The 26,676-nt window shown below is 43.1% G+C and overlaps 1 protein-coding gene and 1 pseudogene across 1 annotated transcript; both read left to right on the top strand.

Annotated features, from left to right (window-relative positions):
• Positions 1-2,674: 2,674 nt before the first annotated feature.
• LOC125752936 (epidermal growth factor receptor-like) lies at positions 2,675-19,586 on the top strand. Its single transcript, XM_049096597.1, has 2 exons — positions 2,675-2,905; positions 18,690-19,586. Exons 1-2 carry the CDS (start codon positions 2,795-2,797, stop codon positions 18,990-18,992), a joined length of 414 nt encoding a protein of 137 aa, XP_048952554.1. The 5' UTR covers positions 2,675-2,794; the 3' UTR covers positions 18,993-19,586.
• LOC112661539 (U4 spliceosomal RNA) lies at positions 9,330-9,480 on the top strand (annotated as a pseudogene).
• Positions 19,587-26,676: the final 7,090 nt, after the last annotated feature.

Below are 26,676 nucleotides of genomic sequence, written 5' to 3'. Positions count from 1 at the left end.
GGTTTTTTTGAAAAATGGAAAGTGCTGGTGAGCTGGGTCTGCTTTCAAGCAAGGTGGCAACTTGCTGAGAGATAACTGTCTGCTTCAGAAAGAATATTAGGTCTCCAGCTCACAGGGACACCACCAGGCTTGATTCACCAGTTCGTGGATCCCGCAGGGCTACCGCAGGCATTATTAAGGCTTGCAACTGCACCCTTCCTGGTTAAACAGTACTAATGTCAACCATGCCATAGGTGTGGTTCTCATGTCTGGTTTTCCTCAGCTTCCCTTCTCTTTCCAGCTCACCCTCACTCACCTCATGTGTGGGCATATGCATTTGTTGATAGATTTTGATCCAAAAGTCATAATATATTATATATCACAATAGACCTCATCTTAGATTAGCATATTTCAAATTTTAGCACATTTTGATTTCTTTTTAAGATTTTATTTATTCACGAGAGACAGAGGCAGAGACACAGGCAGAGGGAGAAGCAAGCTCCCTGTGGGGAGCCCCGTGCAGGACTCGATCCCAGGACCCTGGGGTTCACGCCCTGAGCCAAAGGCAGATGCTCAAACACTGAGCCACTCAGGCATCCCTTGATTTTTTCTTTTTTTTTCAGAAAACACAGATGTTTATTACTGCTTATGCCTATATACCATTATCATGGTTAACATCTTACAAGTATATATATATATATATATATATATATATATATATATATATATAAAATTATTGGAGACAGATAGAGTCCTGTTGTGGGATAGAGAAAGAAGGACCTACTTCTCAATGGATGGTGCATGTACAATGACCATGTACCATGAGCTGACCATGACCTGGCAGTGGAAAAAATCCAGGGTAGGAGGAGGAGTTTAAGAGGGTGCCTGCACTAAATATTATTGCTTATCTTGCCAATCATCAGCAAGTTTTGTCCAGCTTATCTGTCTATAATAAATAATAAATGGTAGAATATGTGCTTCATTAGGAAAGAAAGAGAGACACTTGGAGGTATTTTTTAGCTATTTATAATTTAATATTTTAACTAATATAATTATGTCTCTTCTCACATGATAGAGGTAACGAGGCAAAGACCTATCGTCAAGCTTATATTCTCCTCTAAATGAGAATTCAGGGCAGCCCTGGTGGCGCAGCGATTTAGCGCCGCCTGCAGCCCAGGGCCTGATCCTGGAGACCCTGGATCAAGTCCCATGTTGGGCTCCCTGCATGGAGCCTGCTTCTCCCTCTGCCTCTCTTTCGCTCGCTCTGTATCTCTCATGAGTAAATAAAATAAAATCTTAAAAAAAAAAAAGTGTTTAAAAAATAAATAAATAAATGGGAATTCAGGGCACTTCACAAATGGAGAGAATTGTGTCACTTTATTTTTCTTCACAAAGAATATAGATGTAGCGAATAAAGGATTTATCTGTCCTAAACAAGGGGAAAAAATCACTTTTGAGGAAATCTCCAGAAGTTAGATTCAAAGTGGCAGTTTAATTTTTCTTCAATTTTATTTTTTTGATAACCTCTACACACAACATGGTGTTTGAACTTACCTTGAGATCAAGAGTCATATGTCTACTGACTGAGTCAGCCAGGCGCTCCTGAAAGTGGCATTTTTAGATGGTAGCAGGGTCTGTAGGGGCTGAATGGAGGAGGATATTATAAGTTAAGAATGGTCAATAGGGCTAGAAAAATCTAAGCTAATTGCTTTCCTATCTCTGCAGTTGAATGGAAAATGAGACATTATTGCAGTTGTTAATTTTGTAGAACTGAGCCACAAGAAAGCCTGGGTGGAAGCTGAGGTTGGGGAGAGACATGAAACACAGGGCCCTGCCAGTTTACAGATGACAGGTTGACCACCTCGTCCAGATGAATGGCTTCAGAGAGGGGACGGATTAATAAATAACATTTCAGTAATAAAACGAAACACAACAGGGAGTTCTCAGGGTTCTTAGCTATTGTATTAAAATTCACAGTTGGAATAAATGGCATTTACTCTACGTTCGCTGAGTCCAAAGTGACTGGGACAGGGGTCAGTTACCAGTTCCTGCTCCCACAGAAATTATAGTCAGCCTGTCAGAGGTCACCTAGACTACCCAGATGTGATATGTGAAGGAATAAGAACCTTTCTACCTTAATCATCAATTTCACTGATTTTTTTAAAAGATTTTATTTATTTATTCATGAGAGACATACAGAGGGAGAGAGAGAGAGGGAGAGAGAGGCAGAGGGAGAAGCAGGCTCCACACAGGGAGCCTGATGCGGGACTCGATCCCTTGATCCTAGGATCAGGCCCTGAGCCGAAGGCAGATGTTTAACCATTGAGCCACCCGGGCGTCCCAATTTCACTGATTTCTAAGCACCACCGAAAAATAGAATGTGTCACTATTCTGCTACAGAAATGAATTCTCAGCGCCCACACTTAGGGAAATCACTGTGTCATCGGAGATGAGTGACTTGTTCTGCCCGGGTGGCATTTAGTTTTGGAACCTGGTAAGATAATTTGGCAAGGGCCTACCGCCTTTCCTTCCGAGTAATGTCGCTTGAGAACAATTCATTGTCTCGCTTGAGAACAATTCATTGTAGCCCAAGGGGAAGTGTCATGCGTCCCTCAGGATCTGGCTACCCCAACCCCCAAGGGAGGCCGGAACCTTCTGGTCCCCTGGAAGTCAGCCGTATCACATGTTAACGGAGGGAAATGAGTGGCTTCTGGGTAGAAGCTCTCAGCGTAGGCTTCCCTGAGGCTCCTTTCCCTCTTTCTTGTTTTGCCTGGTGATCCTCTAGAGAGGGGCTTCCTCCTCGGCCTGGGCCCAGATGGAATTGACGCTGGGGCGCAGATTCTCCGCTGGACGTACAGGTGACATCTCCGTGATGGGCGTGAGAGTGGCAGAGAATCAGCCTTCAGCAGGCTGTGGGGACTTTCAGGTTGTCTCTTACTTCCTTGTACCCTAACATACTTTAATTTATACAAGAATTATTCAACCCCTAATTATTTGTATATTTTATGTATACTTGATATTACATTTTCTGTTTGACGTATAAGCATTCATATATATGTTTCTTTTCTTTTCTTTTTTTTTTAGATTTTATTTATTTATTCATGAGAGACACAGAGAGCGAGGCAGAGACACAGGCAGAGGGAGAAGCAGGCTCCCTGCAGGGAACCCGATGTGGGACTCGATCCCGGGACGCTGGGATCACTCCCTGAGCTGAAGGCAGATGCTCAACCACTGAGCCACTCAGGTGTCCCCATATATATGTTTCTATAATATATATGTGGCACCTAAATGTGGTGCCTCTCGATCCGATGGGGCCTCCAAATGTGGGGCAGTGCCAGAGAAGCAGGTGGCATGGGAGGTGAAAGGGTTCACTGGAGACAGAGCAAAGGAGATAAAAGTTTGTTGTATACACCGCAAGGGAGCTGCGCATGGAACAGCAGAGGGGAGGTCGCGAGGTGATGGGTGGAGGCTGTTTCTAAAGGGGAAAGATGAGGGGCAATGGCCAGAATGGGATGCTCCCTCTTTGGTAACTGTGCCCAGTTGTAAGTAGCCCCCTGGTCAACCTGGGCCTACGGGTATGTTGAGGTGGGCGGCCTGATGAGCCCGGTCTGCATTCCATTGCTGAAGTCTGTTTGCCTAAAAGTGGCCTCTAAAATAAATATATTAATATTTGGAATATATCATGTATACACACACACACATATATTTAAATTGGGGAAGGGCATGCAGTAAAGCTATGATCTAAAAATCGCTATTAACTAAATTGACTTTGAGCATGTTTTATTTTTTTGATCTTTCCAAACCAAAAGCCTTGTTTTTTTTTTCCTCTGTAAATTGTCACAAACGTTTGCCCTACAGATGTGTTATGACTTGAAGTAATGTAAGCACCTAGAGCATAGCACTCGCCAAAAACTGCCACGTACCTGTGTTTTTGGAGCTATGGGTTGCATATAGAACATTCTTTCATTTCCATTGAGATTTCCCTATATGCAGACAGAGCAAAAAACAAAGACAGTCCACTGGCTCAGCCAGGAGCCCCCTGCCACGGAGTGCACCCCCTTAGATTTATCCTTCAGTTGGTCTCCATGGTCATATGAACAATCTAAACATAGAATTAGTCTTTGAATGTTTTTTTAATTTAAGAAAAGAAGACCCCCTTCCCCATGGCATAACTTAGCAACAGTGATTTTTCTCTGAGATTTCTAATGATGAACTTTGAGGACCAGCCTTGTTCCTGGCCCTCAAAAGAACTGCTATTTGTTGTAGCAGCTGCAAGGGAAAAAAGGGCAATGAATGTCCCAAAGAGGGCTGGCACCGCAGTGCGTGCTCCAGCCGTCTGCAGATGGACGCGCTAACAGGGCCCAAGCCGTGGACTCCGTCGGCTGGCACTTTTGGAGCCCGGCTGGAGGCCTCACCCAGCCAGTGCCTCTACACAATAGCTCCCCGATTGCCTTTCTTCAAAGGTTGCTTTCAATCCTGCCTCCTTTCCTGTGGGGCGGGGGTGGGGGTGGGGAGGAGTCTCAGGTTCCAGACTGATACTGGGATCTTAGAGCAGCTGTGAAGGTGAAAGTTAGCTGTATTCAAGCCGGAGGGATTCTGAGGCCAAAGCAGAGAGCAGGAGGAGAAGGCTGCTGGGGCTGAGAAGGCCTCTGCAAAGACCAGAGGGGTTGCCCTGGGGAAGCCCCAGGGCCTCCTGCCCCCAGGCGCTAGGCCAGGATTTTTGTGGGATTTTGACATCTGAGAGCTTCACCTGAGACTTGTGGGAAGCTGGCCCTGCATCTGAGCCACACCTTGGGATATGCATGTGTGGTGTTTGGATTTCCTTCTTTTTATTATGTTTGCCTACTTTAAAAAAAAAAAAAATCCTGGGAGCTTTTGTGTCTTTTCGTGAATCTTTCACTTCTTGTTTTAATTAATTCTTAAATTATTATTATTATTTTTTAGATTTCATTTATTTATTTGAGAGAGAAAGAACAGGAGCAAGGAGGAGGGACAGAGGGAGAGGGAGGGGGAGAAGCAGACCCCCCTGCTGAGCAGGGAGCCCATGGGGCTCCATCCCAGGACCCTGGGATCATGACCTGAGCCAAAGGCAGACACTTCACTGACTGAGCCCCCAGGTGTCCAGTCTTTCATGTTTTTTTTTTTTTTTTTAGATTTTATTTATTTATTCATGAGAGACAGAGAGAGAGAGGCAGAGACACAGGCAGAGGGAGAAGCACGCTCCCTGCAAGGAGCCTGATGTGGGACTTGATCCCAAGACTCTGGGATCACGACCTGAGCCAAAGGCAGATGCTCAACTAGTGAGCCACCCAGGGGTCCCAGTCTTTCATGTTTAAACAAGGGATTGGAGGCAAAATTAGTCAGGGAGACTTGGGGGGGGTGGATTTCCCTGGTTTCTGAAGGATGGAGAAGGGGAATATTGGTTCCTTATCTCCTCTCCTTCTCTGAGATTTGGGATGTTTCTCAAATTTCTCCTTGAAATTGTGAGATTTCCCGCAGTGTCTTTAGCCTACCACCTGCAGAAGAGGGAGGTCCCAGATGTCTCCAGGAAAACCGGCCGGGGAGTGGGGGTTCTTTTTCAGCGGGCAGCATTGAGTGGGCCATGCCAACCATTCCCAAGCATTCAGGGAACCAGCGGCAGGAGCAGTGGGTTGAGCTCCTAGCCCCACCATGGAGGGCATGTCCCAAGATGCGTGGTTCCTCAGCCAAGCACTGAGATGTCTCTCCCCCCAACATGTTTTGCTCTCGGTTTACCCTAGACTGGGCGAGGGTCTGACCTGACCCTTTGGAGAGTCCTTCTGAGTCTTCAGGGAGGTGCCAGGTGGTAGGCCGCTCACCCCGGCTCCACGGGCCCTCTGAACTGACTGCTGTTTGACAGAGGCTAGAACCACCTGCAAGCGTGGCCACGTCTTCTGGAGGAAACAACCCCCCCTCCCTCCCCAGCCCTCCTGGAACTGGGGAGCAGAAAAGCTCTCATCTGCTCCCTGTCACCCAATCCCTATGGTTCCATCCTGCCTGCTCTCTGTTTTTCCTGGGGTGCGACATCATTACCTAGCCCTGGAAGATCTAAGGACCCCGAGGTTCTACATAAGAGTGAGATAAATTCTGTGGCCTTGGGCAGCTTCGTGGGCCAATCTGGCCAGTGATGCATCTTCCCCTGGACCTACGGCTGCTCTGTGGGCTCAGAAAGAGATGGTCTTTGGCAGATGCAGTTCTTCTGCTTCATGTTCCAGCTACTTGTAGCCTCTGAAGTGCCTCCTTCCCTGGTTCCAGGATCCTGGCTACAATGTTACCTGACCCCCAGGCAGAGGAATGAGGCCTCTGCTATGAACAGACAATCCAGGATGCTGTGCCCTCTCCAGGGCGGTTTACACACAGAAATCCCCCGTTCTTTTTCTCTAGCAGCAGCCGGGATGCTCTTCTGGTCACGTCCTGAGACCTTCCATTGATTTGTCACCTCTTTTACCAGCTGTGGGAAACGGAGCTATGGAGACTATATAGACCTTTGCCCTCTTTTTCACATCTTGTTTGGGGTTAAGGAGAAAAGCGAGTGGAAGACAGCCTTCAGTGAGTTCCAGTTAAATGCGTAGTAAACTCCTAAACATCACACTTGTGCACGTGCACTTGGTTGAGAGACTTGGGAGTCCTGAGCAATGTTTACTGCTCCATCTCCAAATTGTTAGAACAGTGCCCAGCACACATTCTAGTGGGTGGAAGACTGCCAGTACACATGGATATTACAGGACAAGTGCTGCGCAGAACCAATAAGGAAGGAGCATAAAGATTAATGAATTTGAGTGGGATGGTGTGAGGGCCTCAGTGAGAAGGGAGCATTTAAATGCATGGAGGAGAGTCAGTGAGTCAGGCAGGGGGTTGGAACACAAACTAAAGACAGCAAGAAGGCCAGTGTGGCTGGAATGGAGTGGGCAGTGGGAGAGAGGTCAGAGGGGCAGGGGGACCACAGGGCCTTGGTAAGGTATTGTAATGCTTTTAGCTTTTACTGAAAAATAAATGGACAAAAAAACTGGAAGACTTGAACAGAGAAGTGACATGCATGATTGACTTAGGTCTTAACTGGATCCCTTTTGGGGTGGAGGCTGTGTCCAGAATGGAATGAAGGTAGGGAAGAGGCTTTTGCAATAACTCAGGTTAGATGTGGGCCTGACTTGGTGCTGCAGAGGTAACGACATGTGGCCAGAGTCTGGATGCAGTTATTCAAGAGCTGATAGAAATTACTGATGAGTTGAATCCGGAGCTTGAGAGAAAGAGTCAAGGATGACCTCAAGGCTTTGAGCAGCAAGTGGGGGATGGTAGTCTTCATTGAGATGAAAACCAGAAGGGGAGGAGAGGTTTGAAAGGGGGAAGTCTAAGAATCCGGTTTTGAGCTTGCTATGCATGAGATCCTTTCAGATTTTCAAATGGAGATATTAGGTAAGGAGTTGGATCTAGGAGTTTGGGCCTTAGGACAGTGGAGGGCAAAGATAAAACTTGAGATCATCAGTATACAGGTACTACTCAAATTCTTGAGGTTGAAGGAGATCCTAAAGGGGTTAGTAAATAATATATTTGATAAGGACACAAGATTAAAGTCCTAAGCCCTGGGGCCTCCAACGTGAAACAGGCTCAGGAGATAAGAACGGAAAAGCAAAGGAGAGGAGTGGCCTGATCTTGGAAGCAAGTAGAGAACAGGTTTCAAAGGGGAGGGGTTAATCAGCTGCATCAGAACCTGCAGACACATGAATGGGATTCTTTTTGACACAGTACAGTATCTCCTTTGATGTATGGACTATAATTTCTTTTCCTGGTTCCTTATGGAAGGATGTTTAGAATATTCCCAAGCAGAGGAGGAATAGAGGAATAACCTGGAGTACTGATTTCACACATTTGCAAGTGAAATTCCTGAGTGTTTTGTTTCTGATTCAAAAAGAAAAGTTATTTTAATTCTCCTTTGAAGATCTGCACTTTAAAAATTAAGGTATAATTTACGTGCAGTAACATGCATGCATTAAATGGCTTTATATGGCTCAGATTTGCATTTCTCTGTTGTCTAATTAGGTTTTTCATGTACCTATTGGCCATTTGTGGAGTCTCCGTTTTAAATCTTTTGCCTATTAAAAAAAATTATTACCAACTTGATGGAGGTATAGTTTACATATAATAACCTGTAACTGTTTAAAGTGTAAAATTCAATGAGTGCTGACAGCACAAGCCCCTGTGAAGTCCCCACAAGACAGGAGACATTGTGGAGCGCCTGGCTGGCTCAGTAGAGCATGTATGTGACTTGAGCCCGAGGTTGTCAGTTGGAGCGCCCACCACGGGTGTAGAGACTACTGAAAAATGAAGTCTTTAAAAACAAAATACAGAGGACATTTTCATCTCCCCAAAAAGGTTTCTCGTACTCCTTTTCAGACCAGACCTCTCTATTTGCCTTTGCTTCAGGCAACTACTGATTTACCTCATGTCACTGTAGACTAGTTGGCATTTTCTAGGATTTCAGAAGGAACCTAGACTTCAAAAGGAATCATACAGTATGAAGTATTTTGTGTCTGGAGCTTGCACTCAGTTTATTGATTCTGAGATTCATCCGTGTTGTCACGTTTACGAGTACTTTGTTTCTTCATAGTACTGAGGACTCCATGGTATGGATGTGCCATGTTTTGTTTATGTTTTGTTCATCCGTTCACCAGTTGTTGGACGTTGAGTTGTTGCCAATTCTTGACTATCATCAGTATCAATAAAATTGCTATGAATATTCATGCACAAGTCTTTGTGTAGATGTGTTTTATTTCACTTGGGGCAATACCTAGGAGCAGAATTGCTGAGTTGCAGGGCAAATGCTAGTTTTACTGCTCCTTTAATTCTCTGCTATATCATGTCGTCCTTAAAGCTGCTGTATTTTGGTAGAGCTACCAAAACATTTCTGCCTGCCAAGGAATAGCGGAAGGATTTTAAGGTAAAGCAGATATTATATTTGTTTAAATTTTTAAAAAATCTTATTTATTTATATAGCAGAGAGAGAGAGAGAAGGAGAGAGAGAACACAAGCAGAGGGAGTGGGAGAAGCAGGATCCCCACTGAGTGGGGAGCAGGGCTTGATCCCAGGCCAGGATCATGACTTGTCCCCACGGTAGATGCTTATCTGAGTGAGCCACCCAGGTGCCCCAAAGCAGATGTTACGTAGACAGTTTCCTGGCCATAACTTGACACATTCAGACGCTAAAGTCATGCTTACTTTTCATTTCTACATGGAAGTATGTACCTATAGCTAGAAAAGGGAAGAAGTTGGTGACACATTTCTCTAAATCCTGTTGTATTTTAGGAAACTAAAAGCTTAGCATAACAATAATCTTTAGCTTTGCGCAGTGGCAGTATTGTAGCCAATGAGGTTTATCCAAGGCGCAATTATTGCTAATTGAAAACAATAATCTTTATTGATGTTTCAGACTTCCTATAATTTCATTTGGGTGGTATCTAGAGGTAAGATTGGACGTGATATCAGTTATTGGCATGAGTAAGACAGTTCAGGTGTACTGTATATCCTGCTGTCTTCTTACCATGACTCAACCAGTCCAAGGAAAACAACAGAAAATGAGTTCCTAGTGGTTGTCTCATTGTAATCAAATGACTTTGACTTAGAGATAACACAACACACCTGGAATTTACTAGAAGAGTGCTTACAGTCTATTTCAGCATTAAAAATGTGATATTAATTAGTGGATGAAAATTAGTGCTCAATCTTCAGGGCAGTGCACTTTTTTTTCTGACTTCTTGAAGATTAACGGGGATACCAAATATTTATGAAATTGCACCCTCTGTTTCTCACAAACATGGATAAAATAGCTTAAAAATGTTTAACTGTAGCTAAAATGAAAATCACAGAGATGATAGAATTTCCAACTAAGCTAGCAAAGATTGGAAAAACTACACACAAAATACAACATTAATTACCAACTTAATTAGGATCTGTAATATGTTTGATTAATAGATATATAAAGTGATACGTTTGTAATAGCCTAAAGTAAATATACATGGTATTAAAAATGAGGATATTTACCACCTATCTCAGATGAAAATGTAAAAGGAAATGGAGCACAATCCATACATAAAAATCTGTAATGGGAAGGACAGCAAAGAAAGATAACCGGAGAAGAATTCAGACAGAATTACACACGACAATGAAGAACAAAACAAAACCCATTTAAATAAGGGGACATAAAACATGAATGTATAGCTCAAATGGGAATAAAACAAATAGAAATGAAAAATATTTTTCTTTCTCAGGAATCAAAGAAGAGAAAACTTAATCACTTTTCAGTGATTTTATATATGTAGGGTCAGTGCATTCAGGGTGAAGCTAGACATTTATTTATTCCTTTTGGTGGCATCCTAAAATTTTGAGAACAATATGGGAAAAAAAACACAATCACACTTCAGGATCTTTAAAAATATGTATATAGCCTTGGAGCCACTGAATTTACTTTTAAAGCAACAAGTCCATATGTAGTGCTCATCCAAATGCCACTTTTCAAGGCATGGGACAGATAGACAAACACAGCACAGCCGGCCATCTGCCATCTAACCTGTCAGGGAGAAACAACCACCTGCACCTGTCCCAAGCTAGCCTTTACAACAGAAATCGTGTGGTTCTCAGTCCAACAAGACCTGGGGAGAGGCTCGCTTGCCCTCCTGGACTTCCCAGGATGGGTGAGTCCTCAGTCTCATTTCCCTCCTGCTGAGAATTGTTCACAGCTCCTTTCAGACTGTTTAAGAGACCAGAGGAGCTTGAAGAGTCCTCAAGTTCTGCAGAAACCATAAAGGTGACCCAATGCAAGAAAATGTAGTATTTCTGCAGTCCAGGGACACTGGCTCCAGACATCAGCTCCCCAAGGCTGCTGCTGCACTGGCGGCCCTCCCGGCTGGAGGTCTGAGCCCTCCTGACTGCAGGGTGGAGGGGAGAGGGGGCTAAAGGGAGAGTGGGAGGTGCTTGCAAAGTCCTGAAACCTCCCAGACCCCCCCACCCCACCCCCAGAGCCAAGGCTGTCTTCACAGGGGATGTGCACACTGCTCTGAGGGGAACAGACATCTCTGGTTAAATGCAAGAAATTTATGTTTAGCTAAAGGACTTGTAATGGAATTACTGCTTTTGTTTTTGGTGTACTCATAAAGTGGGCGAACAACCTGCAGGATCTGGCCCGGCAGAGCACAGTTACTAAATCAAGAAGGAGCTGCCTTAATAACCAAGAAGGAAATGGTGAAGGAACTCTTTAATGGTCCTCAGAGACTCTAAATGGATTCCGAGACCCCATGTGAATATTCAGGGGAGCATTTTCTAGAACATCAAGTAAATACAATCTTTCTGCTTTCTATATAAAGGAAAAGTAATATTTTGTAATGTAATGTTGCCAATAAAATGGTCATTCTGAAGACTGTGCAGAAACCTGAAGCAATGCAGAATTTCCATGGCAAATTGAAATTGGAAGATTTTATTTATTTATTTATTTATTTATTTATTTATTTATTTATTTATTTATGAGAGAGATTAGGGAGGGAGGGAGGGAGTGAGGGAGAGAGGGAGAGAGGGGCAGAGGGTGAGGGAGAGAGAAGGAATCTCCAGCCTACTGCCTACTGAGCATGGGCTCAATCTCAGACCCTGAGATCATGACTTGAGCCCAAATCAGGAGTCCCATGGTCAGACGGAGGCGTGCCACACATATGCACAGGTATGGGTGCGATGATGACAATGTTAAGTGTAAAAATTATCTTCCTGAGCGATAACATGCAAACAAATAAGCAGTGATTTTGCCAAGGTAGAGAACAAAGGCAGCATGTCATTCGTGGTTTTATTTTTTTTTATTTTTTTTTAAGTTAAGTCTCTGTTAGTGTTTTGATACAGATTTATATCTCATTTTTTGCACATCTTATAATTGAAGTGTCAACTTTATAAGATGCACATTGTGGCAACAAAATCAATTTCTTCTTTTTTTTTTTTGGAAGATTTTATTTATTTATTTATTCATGAGAGACACAGGGAGAGGCAGAGACACAGGCAGAGGGATAAGCAGGCTCCATGCAGGGAGCCCGATGTGGGACTTGATCCCAGGACTCTAGGATCACACCCTGGGCCAAAGGCAGACACTCAGCCACTGAGCCACCCAGGGATCCCCAAATTTCCTCTTCTTAAAAGTAATTTAAACGTGTATTTCAAGCTTGTAGGGGATTTTGAGTTAATGATTAGCATAGAGATCAATTTACTATATTTGTTTATTTTTCTTTGTTGCCACTTTGCTTTAAATTAAATGATCAGTTTTTAAAACACCAAGAACCCACTTAATGACTAATGAAGAGGTAAGGGGCAGAAAGAAAGATACCTGCAGGGGCACCTGGGGGGCTCAGCAGCTGTGTGTGTCTGCCTTTGGCTCAGGTGGTGATCCCAGGGTTCTGGAATCGAGTCTCACAGCATCGGGCTCCCCAAGGGAAGCCTGCTTCTCCCTCTGCCTGTGTTTCTGCCTGTCTCTGGGTCTCTGTGTCTCTCTCATGACTAAATAAAATCTTGAAAAATGAATAAATAAAAATAAGTAAATAGATAAAAAGGAAGATACATACAGATTGACAGAGACAACTTTAATTAGGAGTAAATGATTGAGGATACTGTTAAAAGCACTGTGTGCAGTATACTCTGGGTTGGTAATAACTTCCATCTGAGACAATGGCGAAAATCCTAATATTAAAATATAATATGGTACTTTCTAGTCAAAGGAGATCAATCTGGAAAGGGGCAAACATAAATATACCATTCTGAAATAAGTTCTTTTTGTTAAATTTCAGGCTCTATGTTAGTAATTTTTTTTAATTAGTAAATTTATAATAATCTGCACTATTCTCTTTTTCAATTAATTTTTCATATGGATGTGGAAGCGATGTATCCCGAAAGTCCCAGCTGAGATATTGTTAAACATTTTTTTCCCACCTTAACAAGTGTGAGAAGAGTGTCTTACACATTCGTTTCTAGGAGTTTTCTAGATCTCTTAATTGTTTAAGCTAAAAAGAAAGAGAAACTAAATCCCAGGTGTGGGATAAGGTCAGGACTCTTTCACTTGCAAATGACAGAAAAAAACAAAACAAAGAATCCCCACACTCTGATTGATTTAAGGCAAAAAAGAGAATTTACAAGCTGGCTACTGGCTACTGGCTACTGAAAAGCCTTGAGTGGTGTTGGCAAGGACAGTCTGGGAGCCAATCTGGCTGATGGCCTGTTGTAAAGCCAGCAAGTTAGGAGGGGTTTTTTGCACTTTTTAAATGGTTGGAGAAAAAAAAACAGAAACAAAAACAAAAACCAAAGAAGGATAATGCTTTAGGGCACATACAAATTATGTGAAATTCAAATATCACTATCTATAAATAAAATTTTTGGAACATAGCCTTGCTCATTAGGTTACATATCATCTGTGGCTGTGTTTGTGCTATGAGGACAGCAGAGTAGTCACAACAGAGACCACAGGCCCGCAAAACCTAACATGTTTACTAGTTGACCCTTTACAAAAAATAGTTTTCACCCCTGCCCTAGCTGTATGATGGCACTGACGCTCAAATTATGCCTGTGGACGTCATCTCACTGTCTCCTACTTTTGCTTTTCTGTGTTTCGTTTCCATTTTCATCTTGTGGGGGCAAGAGTGCAGAAAGGCATGACACGCTTCTATCCTCTCAGTCAAGGAAAGAGGGAGGGAGTGTCTCTGTCCCATTCCGTTCAGAGAACCAGAATTGAATCCCGTTGGCCTGTGTCCACCTATGTGCCAGTCACTTTGGCCAGGGCAGGTGGTACTCTGATCAGATATGGATCACTTACTCGCCCATCCCTGGAGCTGGGATGGGTCACTCTACCCCAACCACATAGACGGAGTCAAAATGGTTTGCCGAGGAAGTATATTTAGGTGCTATTAGCAGGAGTGCTGGATGCTGGACCAACCCAAGCAATCTGAATCCACTGAGGATGGTCTTCAAGCTTAAGAAATCTTTCTTACTGGAGAAGGATACGTTGAACTTAAGAATAGAAAAGACTGCCTGGAGGGACGCCTGGGTGGCTCCGCAGTTGAGCGTTAAGGCATGATCCTGGGGTCCTGGGATGGAGTCCCACATCGGGCTCCCTGCAGGGAGCCTGCTTCTCCCTCTGCCCGTGTCTCTGCCTCTCTCTGTGTGTCTCTCATGAATAAATAAATAAAATCTTAAAAAAAGAAAGAAAGAAGAAAGAAAGAAAGAAAGAAAGAAAGAAAGAAAGAAAGAAAGAAAGAAAGAAGAAAGACTGCCTGGAGCTGATGAAATTATCATAAATCTATGCAAAATTTCCCTCAGTACTACATTTAGCACAGACTTGGTTGCCATTTTCACTGCACTTTTGTCCAAATTAAAAAAATAATAAAAAAGCTTATTTTGAATTTCTATAATGGAAATATATCTTAAAAAGTGAATTGAAAGTTAATGGGGAAATATGATTTACCAAAACAGCAACAATCAGAACAACAAAAAGTCGTTAGAGGGACGACGGGGTGGCTCAGTGGTTGCGCATCTGCCTTTGGCTCAGAGCTTGATCCCAGGGTCCTGGAACCGAAACTCGCATTGGGCTCCCCACGGGGAGCCTGTTTTCCCTCTGCCTGTGTCTCTGCCTCTCTTTTGTGTGTCTCATGAAAAAATAAATAAAATCTTTTTTAAAAAGTCGTTAGAAATAACTCAGCTTTGTAAAGGCAAAGAAATCTAAAGATGAAGTAAAACATTTATTGCCTTACAAATAAATGACACATATTCTCCACTGATAACACCAAATCTCCCTCACCTTAAGCCAGATATACCTGGGCACTGCCTATCCTGTCTAAGGGTAAAGAGTGGATACCCTAAAGGCCCCCAAGGGCTACATTTCTTCTTTTTCCCTTCCTTCACTTGACAAATACTCACAAATCATCTTTGTGTAAAATGTTGTGTTTGTCCCTGGGACTCAATGATGAGTAATCTCCGTGCTCATCCTCCCCACACCCCTACCCTGTCTCCAAGATTAGAGTTGAGGAAGAGAGACATTGATCAACTTATGTAATATATAGGGACCTATGAACAAGTATATTAGGTATTAGGGGAGCTTAATTCTGTGTGTGTGCATACAATGGGGTCCAAAATGTGTAGGGATCCTGAAGACTTAACATTTGAGTTGAGATCTCAGGACTGGCCAAATGAGGGGTGGTGGAAAGGATTGAGCATGTTCCAAGAAGAGGGATAGAATATGTCAAAGCCTTGAGGCCAAAGGGAGCATGATATGTTCTACAAACTGAAAGAAGGTGAGACTTCAATAATAGAGAATCAGCATACGTTGAGATGGGCCTAGAAATAAAAGCAAGAGTCAGATCATTCAGGAATATATGGACCATGTAGAAATTGAAGTTTTATTCTATGGTTATAGTGGGATAACATAGTCAGATTTGTATTTTATTTTATTTATTATTTTTTTTTTATTTATGATAGGCACACAGTGAGAGAGAGAGAGGCAGAGACACAGGCAGAGGGAGAAGCAGGCTCCATGCACCGGGAGCCCGACGTGGGACTCGATCCTGGGTCTCCAGGATCGCGCCCTGGGCCAAAGGCAGGTGCCAAACCGCTGCGCCACCCAGGGATCCCAGATTTGTATTTTAAAAAGATAACTCTGGGGCAGCCCGAGTGGCCCAGTGGTTTAGCACTGCCTGCAGCCTGGGGTATGATCCTGGAGACCTGGAATCGAGTCCCACGCCGGGCTCCCAGGGTGGAGCCTGCTTCTCCCTCTGCCTGTGTCTCTGCCTCTCTCTCTGTATGTGTCTCAATAAATAAATAAAATCTTAAAAAAAAATAAAAAAAAAGATATCTCTGGTGATAAACATGGAGAATGGATTGGAGGAGACCAAGAGTAGAGGTGGAAAAACCAATTAAGTGTGGTCCCAGAAAGAAAAAAGAGAGAGATAATTGGTAGGTTTATATGTGAGGATTAAGGGAGAGGGAGATAATGAGGATCATGCTAAGTTTCTGCCTTGCTCAAGTGGGTAGATGGGCTCATTCATCAAGATTAGAACTATTAAAGACAATCAGATTGCAATGGGTGAGTTTGTACTGAACATGTTCAATTTTTTTTTTTAAGATTTTATTGATTTATTGAACAGAGAGACACGGAGAAAGAGAGGGAGCGCACAAGCAGGCAGAGGGAGAGGGAGAAGCTGGCTCCCCACTGAGCAGGAAGCTGGATGTGGGGCTCGATCCCAGGACCCTGAGCCCAAGGCAGATGCTAAACTGACTGAGCAACCCCCGGCGCCCCAAACATGGTCAGTTTGAATTGCCTTTGCAATATCCAAATAGCAATGCCAAATAGGTGATTGCTAAATCAAGTCTGAAGCTCAGAAGGATAGTGTAGAGTAGGAAATAAAAAAAAAAAATCATCAGCTGGTCAATAATATCTAGAGCCATGGGACTAGACAAGTTTACCTAGAGAGAGAGAGAGTACAGACTGGGAGACAGAAGAGAAACAAGTCTCACCTTGATCTTGAACCCCCCACATTTATTGCTTAGGTGGAGGAGGATGAAAAAGCAATCAGACTCAGTTGGAGAGGCAGATAGGTAAGAGGAAGACCGGGAAACAGGGTGGCAGGGAGGCCATGGGTAAACAATGATTCACGAAGAAGGAAATGGTCAGAATGCCAAATGCTACTGAGAAACCATGCAGGACAAAGAATAAATATTACCCATTGGATTTGTTGATGTCGAAGTCATTGGTGACATTAATGAGAGCTTGGGGAAAGTTTGGAGGTTGGAGGCCAGGTTTTAGTGGGCTGAAGAGTGACTCAGATCCTGTCTTCACAGGACTTCTGACTTTTGATTCTGTCCTTCCCTAATTCCACGTCTGCCCTTGGAGCCCCATCTCTGGCGTGACTCTCAGACTTGACTCAGCCAGTCTAGAAGACCCTCCTCCCTTCCTAATGAGTCTCTTTGGAACCCAGGTCCTGGATCTGGCCTGTCTGCACCTCAGTCAACACAGGGGCTATCCCGGAAGTGAGGATAATTAAGGCTTTACCCATCTATGTAATGGGACCTGCGCCTCAGACTTGAATGCAGGCTTTTCTACTCATTGCACAAAATTGGAAAGTTGCTTAACTTCAGTTTCCTCACCAGTGAAATGAGGACTAATCATACCTATTTTACTGCGTCACTGTGAGGATTAACATTCCTGGTACATGATAGTTGCTCAATAAACGGTGGTTATCTTCTCCTGACCTTCCTGTCCTTTCAGGAAATAGCATCCCTTTAATCATCTTTCTAAGAAGCATTCTTAAATTTTAAAAAACTGTTACTAAGTTGCTATAGTGTAATTAAGGAATATAGATGCTTCCCTGGTGACACTTCTTTGTTCGCCCAACATTTATTTATGTGGCAAGCACTGGGCCAGGATTTGGGCAGTCGGTGATAAATCAGAAGGATGTGGCTCTTTGCCACATTGAGCTCATATCTAGTGCAGTAAGTACATAAATGTTAAAAAAAAAAGTAAGGTCATCAATAACATGATTAAAATTCTGTTAGGGGCTGGGAAAAAACATAAAGGTTGCTGAGAAACAGAATGAGAGGTTCCAGCTGCTTCCCGTAGAATCACTGGAGAGGTTTTCCTAGCATGTGACGCTGCCATCTGAAGGGCATGAAGGAAGCACAGACATTTATCATTCTTGACACTCGCGGATAGACTGGCCTATCAGACGGTGGTCCCCCAGGAGCTAAAGAGGTCGGCTGGCATGTGAGCCTCTCTAAACTGAATCCACATCTAGGTGGCTAAGCATTTATTAACTTTGAGTATTTCTCCTTCACCATCTGTCAGTGGAGCAAGACAACTACCTTTTATTTTTTTTATTTTTTATTTATTTTTTTAAAAAGATTTTATTATTTATTTATTCATGAGAGACACACACACACACACACAGAGAGAGAGAGAGAGAGAGAGGCAGAGACACAGGCAGAGGGAGAAGCAGGCTCCATGCAGGGAGCTTGATACAGGACTCGATCCTGAGACCCCAGGATCACTCCCTGGGCTGAAGACAGGTGCTAAACCGCTGAGCCACCCAGGGATCCCCAGAGAGGGGGATTTTTAAATTCCAGAGGCTGCATCCCCGGCCCCAGGGATTTTTGACTTGGTTGGTCTGAGCTGATTGTGATGTGCCGCTGGACGGGAGACGGCAGGTGGGTCTGAGGGCCACCGCTGTCTGTGGCCTGGTCCCCTCTGCACAGTGCCCTCCCTCATCAAGGTTTTCTGCAGTTTGGCAATAAATTCTAAAGAATAGAATTCATATGGCAGTAAATTCCAAAGAACCTCAAGGGTTTTTTTTTTTTTTTAATAAGGGGTACCCAATAAATTGAGTTTAAAAATAACTTCACTCCACAGTTACCACGGTAGTATGTGAACTCCATCATTTTGTAAATTAATAAAAATGTGGGTTTTATCATCGTAATCCATAAATTATCACAGCTCGGACAGTACAAGAAAAATCAGACTTTTAAGATCTTGCTGAATCTTCTAGAAGTGTTTTTGGCTAGTTTTTTTGGGGGGAGGGGTTGCTTAAATCAAATTCCTGGACATGAACTGCAAGGTGAGCTTTCTGCACACAGTTGAAACAGTCCCGAGCACCCTTGCTCAGCCTGACCCGTACATGTTGTCCCTCCTGTGATAGGTCTGCCGCAAGTTCCGGGATGAAGCCACGTGCAAGGACACCTGCCTGCCCCTCATGCTCTACAACCCCACCACCTACCAAATGGACGTCAACCCAGAGGGAAAATACAGCTTTGGTGCCACCTGCATGAAGAAATGCCCCCGTGAGTTCATCACATGTGAAAAATTTTCATTTATCAGATGGCTGCTTCCTGTTTGGTCTCCTCTTGGAACCTTGAGTCCTTTGTCTCGGGTAGTCTTTGGGTCCATATGTTTGCCTCACTGTCAGGCAGGTGACCGTGGACCTGTCCCGGTGCACAGATGAGGTGCCCGCCCCCTGCCGTAGGTGTCAGGTGATGGCTGGTGCTCTGTCCAGCAGAGTCTGTTCTCGTGTGCGTGGTGGCCAGGACAAGAAACACACCCCGGGACTGAGGTCCAGCTGGAATAGTCTAGAATATTCAGTTGTCTGGTTGGATGATTCACTGTTTAGCTCTCGTGTCTGGCAGGTATTGAAAATTAGAGAGTGTGTCAGAAGACCTGCCTTCTTCAGTGGTTAAAATTCTGATAAAAAATTGTGCCTCTTGAGGGAACTAAAACTCCATTGGAGTCTCTTTGTGTGTTGTTTGGTTTTAATTGTCTCAGATTGGGTTTTGCTTATCGGCATTTGCCTTCAACAGGTGGCTTGGTGTTCAGGGCAATGATGATATGAATTATGCCCTCACAGGGAAAGTCTAACGTTGTCTAACTGAAGAGCTTTAGAAACCAATCTTGATTTCTAGGAAGAGAGACTAAGAGAAAAAAAAGAGAGACTAAGAGAAAAAAAAATGACACATGACAAGGTGTCCCCTCATCAGAACCTCTACGCTGCATTCCTGGGACCGTACCGAGAGACCCTAAAACATACAGACCTTGAGTTTGATTAAGCACACAGAAGAGTGTTTTTATAGCAACTCCTTTTCCAGTTTCATCTGAAATTCACTTTCCCCTCCTACAAGACAGCTTGATGATGGGGAGGAGAGTGAAACGGAAAATAAGGCCTAAAACGACTTTGTACCCTTAAAGAGAAAGGAGAATTGGTGGGTTCCGTCTGTGACCATAGCTCCCCTACAGGCTAGTTTTTATTTATTTCCGCATCACCTCCTCTCCTCTGAGAGTACCAGCCCCGTTTCAGGTAACTCCACCTCGGGGAGAGCTGGACAAATGGGGGAACAAAGGGTAGATTTGACACTGAGATTTTATTCTTGTTACTAAAATACCTCTCTCAGTTGTGTGGTTGAATTAGAGAATATGACTCCCTCCTCAGTAAACGAAGACTTCAGTCCCTGGGAGGGCTCAACTAATAGAGGACAAGTTTGCAGGTACTATCTCTGAATCCAAAAATAAATAAATGTAGTATTTATATTCTCTTTCTGTTATAGCTTCCCAAAAATCTGGCCTAGCCCAAGAACTAAGAAGGAGGTATGAGGGGCTGGGCGAACTCCAGAGAGCCTCCTCCAGTGGATACTAATTTTGGCAACAAATGATTGACAGGCAGTGGGTGTTGTGGAAAGATCTACAGAGCAATCCAGGGGCCCAGTGGCAGTGGTTGACCCGAGACCAATTCACTGTATAACTTCGAGCAAATTGCATAATTTCTTCTGGTTCTAATTTCCTCTTCTTAAAAATGAAATGCACTCTAATAATTGCTATGGACCCTTCCAGCTTGGAAATGCTGCTTTTGTGGGTGGGTAAGGCACTGCTAGGACCCATCTACTTCTACTGGGAATTTACAGAAGTCCTAAAAATCCATTTAGACATTTTATGTGGGGATGTCGGAGTCAATACAGCATTAAGCAAATTAGAGGTGGTTGTGCACAAAGAGGCTTCTTACATGAAAATGTTCCCCGACTGATTAGATGTTGTTATTGCCATTCTTATGTTTAGGGCTGAAATTACAATATTTCATTTAAAATCATTATTATCTATGTATAATCTTAATTATACATAGAGTTGATGATAACTATGAAAACAAGACCCCTTCACACAGAGGAGAAAAGACTGGAAAGAAATAAAATGCACTCTTGGAAACATAGCTCTCTTTGGATAATGGAACTAAAGGTTTTTTCCTTTGTCTACTTTCCTGCATTTTTATATTTTTCTTTGAGTATTAACTATTTTGTGACCAAGGAACGCTGTTTTGTTTTGAAATATGGTGGACTTAGTGTTATACCCAATGTTAGTAATAGCAGAATTGTTTTGTTATCCAAATTAATCAATCTGGCAAAATGCTTCACATTTATTCCTAAAAGTTTGCATTAGATATTTAATTTCTATGCAAAAACTTGTAAAAGAAACATCTAAGGCAAGGATAGCACTCGGTTTTGTAGTCTTCTCAGAAATATCTTAATTTAGGTGCCTTGGGGACCCCTGGGTGGCGCAGCGGTTTGGCGCCTGCCTTTGGCCCAGGGCTTGATCCTGGAGATCCGGGATCGAGTCCCACGTCGGGCTCCCGGTGCATGGAGCCTGCTTCTCCCTCTGCCTATGTCTCTGCCTCTCTCTGTGTGACCATCATAAAAAAAAAAAAAAAATTAGGTGACTTGTTGGAATTTCACAGGCCACCATGGTAATAGGGAGAGAAAATAGGAAGACTCTTCTATTTAGCACAATTTGGGAAATATCCGCCTTTTGGAAAAGAAATCCTCTGTACTTAGAAAACGTAGCAGTTCGAATGATTTTCTGGAATTTTGGCATCAGAGACACTCCATATAGTAGTTTCTTTTGTAGGATGAGAAATGGGGAGAGGGGGAAGGACTCAGTTATTTCTAGCAGTACAAGGGCCATTAAACCTCATCTTAGTTTGAAATTCCTCACTTTTTGTTATTTACATTGGTTCCTATTCAACACTTCTTTCTATATTTCAAATAAAGTCAGTCTTGTTACTCTATTTTTAGGTTATGTTAATTCTAACTCTTTTTTCCTGCCCCTGGCCTCCACCAAACTTTGAAGATGGGTTTTCATTTCAAGTTTTCAATGGCTAGCTGAAAACCCCACTGAGATCTTGCTTCCTAGGTTTCTGGTGGGAAATGTTTCCTCTGTGTCCCTGAAGGGGGGGAACTGGAATCCTTCATGTCTCCCACAGGGATACCAGAGGGGATGCCTTTGGGGAAGGGGAGGGCCCTCGCTTTCTGAGCAGTGGTTAGCCCAGCTGGCCTCTCTGGAAGCCTCTCCTGGAAGCTCCGGTGATGTGCACAGGCCGCGGGAAGCCTGTCAGCAGCTCCCATCCCGCAGGGCTGCTCAGCACTTCCTCCTCGCAGATGCAGCTGTTCGCCCACTAGTGTCATTGATGCTTCTGCCATCAGTGGCTGCCACTGGCTCCCAGCAGCAATAATCCCCCAAAGCATCTCTTACTCCAAGTGCTCTGATGAGAGAGTCCAGCAGTGATCATCTTTGGAACTCGGTAGTGTTCTTGCCTTTCTGCAGGTGCTCTCACCTCGAAGTCGCATGTGGCATCCACAACATCTAGTGAGCTGGGCGCTTCTCCAAAGGGCAAACTCAGCTCAGGCATGCAGAGCCTGTGGTGATATGTACCTTCACACCACACTCTTCCCATGAACCTCACTGGCTCGTTGGTTCAGTCATCAACAATTGTTTATTGAATGCCAGGTGTGTGTCAGATGCTCTGCTGTGCTAGGGACTTCCAGAGGAATTTAAAAATTGCCTGAGCCTCTAAGGTGAGGATTAGTAGGAAAGATCCAAATGAAAAACAAAGCAGAGCAAACAATAACACTGATTAGGCAACGTCAGAGATGTGTTTAGACAAACCAGAGTTGAGAGGAAGCGAAGATGAACCCTCCTCCGAGATCCCCTCGAGTCTTCGTGGAGGGTGCAAATGCTCAGGCTTTCTTTTTTTTTTTTTTTTTTTTTTTTTTTCGGGTTTTCTTTGGCAACAGGGTTGGAAAAGGAGCAAGAAGAGCATGTACGAAGGCAGAAACATGTGGAACAGTAGAACAGGCTGCAAGGTTTCCAGTATTGATGAGCAAGGCTGTTGCAGGAGATGGAGCTAGCAAGAGAGAAGAGGGTCATGGCACCTGGGTGTGGTAGAGCCTTTGCTAAGGAGTCTGTACATGTTCCATGAGAACTGTCGGTGCAGGACAGTAAGAGAAACATCGACCCTAATTCTAAAAGGTAAGTCCTGGCAGTGCGCAGTGGGGGCAGGCGGCAGGAGAGGCCCAGAGGCCTACAGAGTGTTGGGGCACACTGCAATGGTTGGCAGCCTCGGAAGTCCTGGGAAGCGCCCTGCATGAGGCTACATTCTTTGGGAAGAGCAGGGACTGAGGACTGGGGAGGATGGGGAGTAAGTGAACACCCAGGAAGCAGCAGTGGAGGTTGGCAGGGACACGTGCAGGTTGGCATCCAGGCGACTTGCGCTTGCTCTTGAGCGTATCTGGATGCCCCCTGGGGCCTTAGCAGAGGCAAGGGGCAGCGAGCTGTAGCTGAGGCCCCGCTCAGGGACTGCACCATCAGACTTTGATTTTAAATGTAAACATTTGTATGTTAGTAAATTGAACACCAATAAAAAATAAATTAAAAAAAAATAAATGTAAACATTTGGGGGCGGTTGAATTTTTTTTTTTTTTTCCTGAGGCCTAGACGGAATGCAAGAGAAGTGGTCACACCGTAGAGTATCTAACTCTCTAAAGTGAGATTTTTGTCTCTTCCTGACAACGAACGGAAAACTCAAGAGAGGCCGAGTGACTCGCCCAACCTCACAGAGGAGCACCCTTGCTGCTTGTCCAAGGCAGGACCCCGGCATTTGGCTTCCTGTCTGATTCTCTCTCCTAACTGCGAATTTGTGGAACTTTCCTTGGGAGCACAGGAGTCATTTGTGATGATGAAATTCACATATTGTTCCTTAATGACCCAACATGGTAAGTTTCTATAATAGCACGTGTGTAATAAGGCGGTTTTCAGCAACCAGTCACTGCAGGGTGAGGGAGGTCCCTGTTGCTGTCTCCACTCCACCCTATTTATTTGTCAAAACCATAAAAGAAATGAAAGCCTATACCGTGAGTTCCAAAGCACAGACACTTTTACGTACACACATCAGGAAATATAACATCGGGTTTTCATAAACATTGCTCGGCCACGTGAGCTGTATGGGGAGTTAAGTACTCCGCAGACATCACATCTGGTCTTCGAAAATGACACTTCTTTAATGTGGTCTGTGGACAGTTGTGCAATTATATATGGCTGATGTGTAATGAGCTTGTGAAAGTGGTTCAAACAATATTTTCATTGTTATAAAAAATGGCATTAAATGCCCACATGTGCAGTGCATCGTGGCAGGCCCCGGGGAAGAACCGGGAACCTGACACAGGCGTTGCCAGGGAGCAGTTTACAAGCAACCGTTGCGTCCGCCCGCATTGCACCAGGCCACAGTGAAAAAAAGGACAATCTAATCAAATTAGCAAGATTAAAGGTTTCACAATAGATGCTCCAGTAGAAGAACCTGGTTGTGTTCTTACTGCCTCCCCTCCCGCAGGTCTCACTGGGTGTTCGCTGCGCAACCACAGCTCCCTGGAGGCTACTGAACTCCTGCATCTCTGTTTCATTTGAACCAAAACACAGACAGGTATGTAGATGGCACTGATGGTCGTGCTGCAGAGGGAAGATCCTAAGCTCCTGACGTCAAGGACCTCAGAGCAGCAAGAGTCCCAAGGACTATTTTGTGTTTGTTGTTGGTGGTGGTTTCCTGGATTCTATCATTTTCTTCGGCATCCCTCCAGAGAAGGTTTCCCATCACCCTTTTCTTACTCCTTACACGTGATTGAGATGGATGTTGTCATTTGCAGCCTAAAAAGTTATCTTGAGCACAAATGGCGACTGGTATGGAACATACGAGCTATGCCGACAGAGTGAAGAGATCAGTCCCACAGAGGTCTTTTTGCTTAGGTTGTGCAGAACCTTGTCATCATGAAATTGGCCAACTGGTGAGCGGTGAATTTGCTGAAACTGGAGGTGCTTCGGTTGGGGCTGAGTGACCATATGGCAGGATGGCGAGGATTGTGGGCAAGATTGTTGTGATGAATGCCCAACTCTGTGATTTAATCATGGCCAATTATGTTATTACACAATTATGCCGTGTAAATAGACAGTGACATGCAGTCAACTGGACAAATATTAGACATAGATTCAATGAAAGATTTAGCTTATGCATCCCTGCTACTACAAGAGTTTTTGGTGTGGCACCAAGTCTGGAGTGAAAATTTATGAGCTGTATGTTCAGAGATTAAGATAAAGGACAAACTAATACTTGCTCCTTAATGATTGGTAAAAATTTCCAGCTAATTATGGAAATTAAACATCTGAATGCTCCTTTGTATTTTATATATAAATGAAAAAAGTAGGTTACTGGCACACTGCAGTGTTTGGCTTTAATAGCATCTTTTACAAAAAAAAATAGCATCTTTTACAAAGATAAAAAGGAAATGATTGTTAAAATGATGAAAACGAGTTTTTGACAAGTGTCTCATTCAAGTAAAGTTCTACTTATTAAAACTATGTCTCATTAAAATAAATAAAAAACATCTTGGCCTCCGAGTTATGCTATTCCACTTTCAGTTTTTCACCTTTTACAAAGTCATGTCAATAAGTTATCAAAACTAACCAAAGTGGATTTTACAGTGGAAAGTCTGACTTGAAATGGTTTTTTACTGTGGTGTGCTTTTTCCAGATAAAACTTGTAAAATTACCAAAAAATGAATGATTTAAAAAACAATATTGTAAAATGCTTCATCACCCTGGGCAGGCTTCTCTCATTCCGGAACTCAGGCAGTTTTAGTTTCTTCCTTCTCTGTGCTGTCATGGAAGCTTTGACCATTCTTTTAAATCTTTTGTTTACCTACAAGACAATCACCCCTTCAAAGTCAGGGACTGTTGTTTTATTGTTTCATTTTGGATGTTATTTGTTTAGGGTTAAAAACGGCACACTTCCACAATTTAAAGTCATAAAAATACAAAAAAGAAAGTTAAAACACTTACCTCGAATGTCATTAATAAGTAGCCTTTCTTGGTATCAGGTGATTTTTTTTTCCCTAAATATCTGTTAATGTGTGGCTGTACATATAAAGACAGAAAAAAATACAAGGACAAATAATTTTAGAAAAAGACAGTCAAATTATTTATGGTATTTCAAAATAATTTACATTTCACGTAATTTTATTTGAACTTAAAAGAAATGAAGTTAAATTGGAAAAAACAACTGAAATTTATTTTCATCACAATTCTAAATGATCTCTTTACGTTAAAAAAAAGTACAGGGGTTCCTGGGTGGCTCAGCGGTTGAACGTCTGCCTTTGGCTCAGGGATTGAGTTCTGGGATTGAGTCCCACATTGAGCTCCCCGCATGGAGCCTGCTTCTCCCTCTGCCTGTGTCTCTGCCTCTCTCTGTGTCTCTCATGAATAAATAAATAAAACCTAATAAATAAATAAATGACTAAAAAAATTTAAAAAGTACAAAGTCTATTACTTTATGAAAGACTAAAGTGAAAAAAATAAATAAATAAAATAAAAGACCAAAATGATTATTTGGGTTAGCTAAATGTTTAAACATTAGGTTTTGGTTATTTTTTCTCCCATAACTCCCAATTTTTCTCATTTACATTATATACATTTAAAAACTTCTATTTTGAGATGATTGCAGATTCACATCTACAAAGTAATATAAGAAATAATATAAAGAGATCCTTTCTACTCTTCACCCAGTTTCTCTCAAAGGTAGTATCTTTCAGCATCACAACCAAGACACCGACATTAATGTAATCTGTCAATCCTATTTAGGTTTCAGCAGTTTTATGTGCGTGTTTGTGTATGTAGTTCTAGGCAATCTTATCACATGTGTAGATTTGTGTGACCTCCACAACAGCCAAGATACAAAATAGTTCTATCACAAGTATCCTTCAAACCCTTGCACCAATAATCTGTTCTCCATCCCTGTAAGTTTCTCATTTCAAGAATATCACACAAATGGA

The sequence above is a fragment of the Canis lupus genome, chromosome 18 (assembly GCF_003254725.2).
Source record: "Canis lupus dingo isolate Sandy chromosome 18, ASM325472v2, whole genome shotgun sequence".
NCBI classification, from domain to species: Eukaryota; Metazoa; Chordata; class Mammalia; order Carnivora; family Canidae; genus Canis; species Canis lupus.
Note: the sequence above shows the minus strand (reverse complement) of the source record. Positions and strands in the feature narration are given on the sequence as shown.

Bases quoted from the DNA above. Each gene is read 5' to 3' on its own strand.
- LOC125752936 (XM_049096597.1), top strand. From the start codon at position 2,795: ATGGAATTGACGCTGGGGCGCAGATTCTCCGCTGGACGTACAGGTGAC. The intron at 2,906-18,689 runs GTTGTCTCTTAC...CTCCTGTGATAG, and splicing joins CAGGCTGTGGGGACTTTCAG to GTCTGCCGCAAGTTCCGGGA.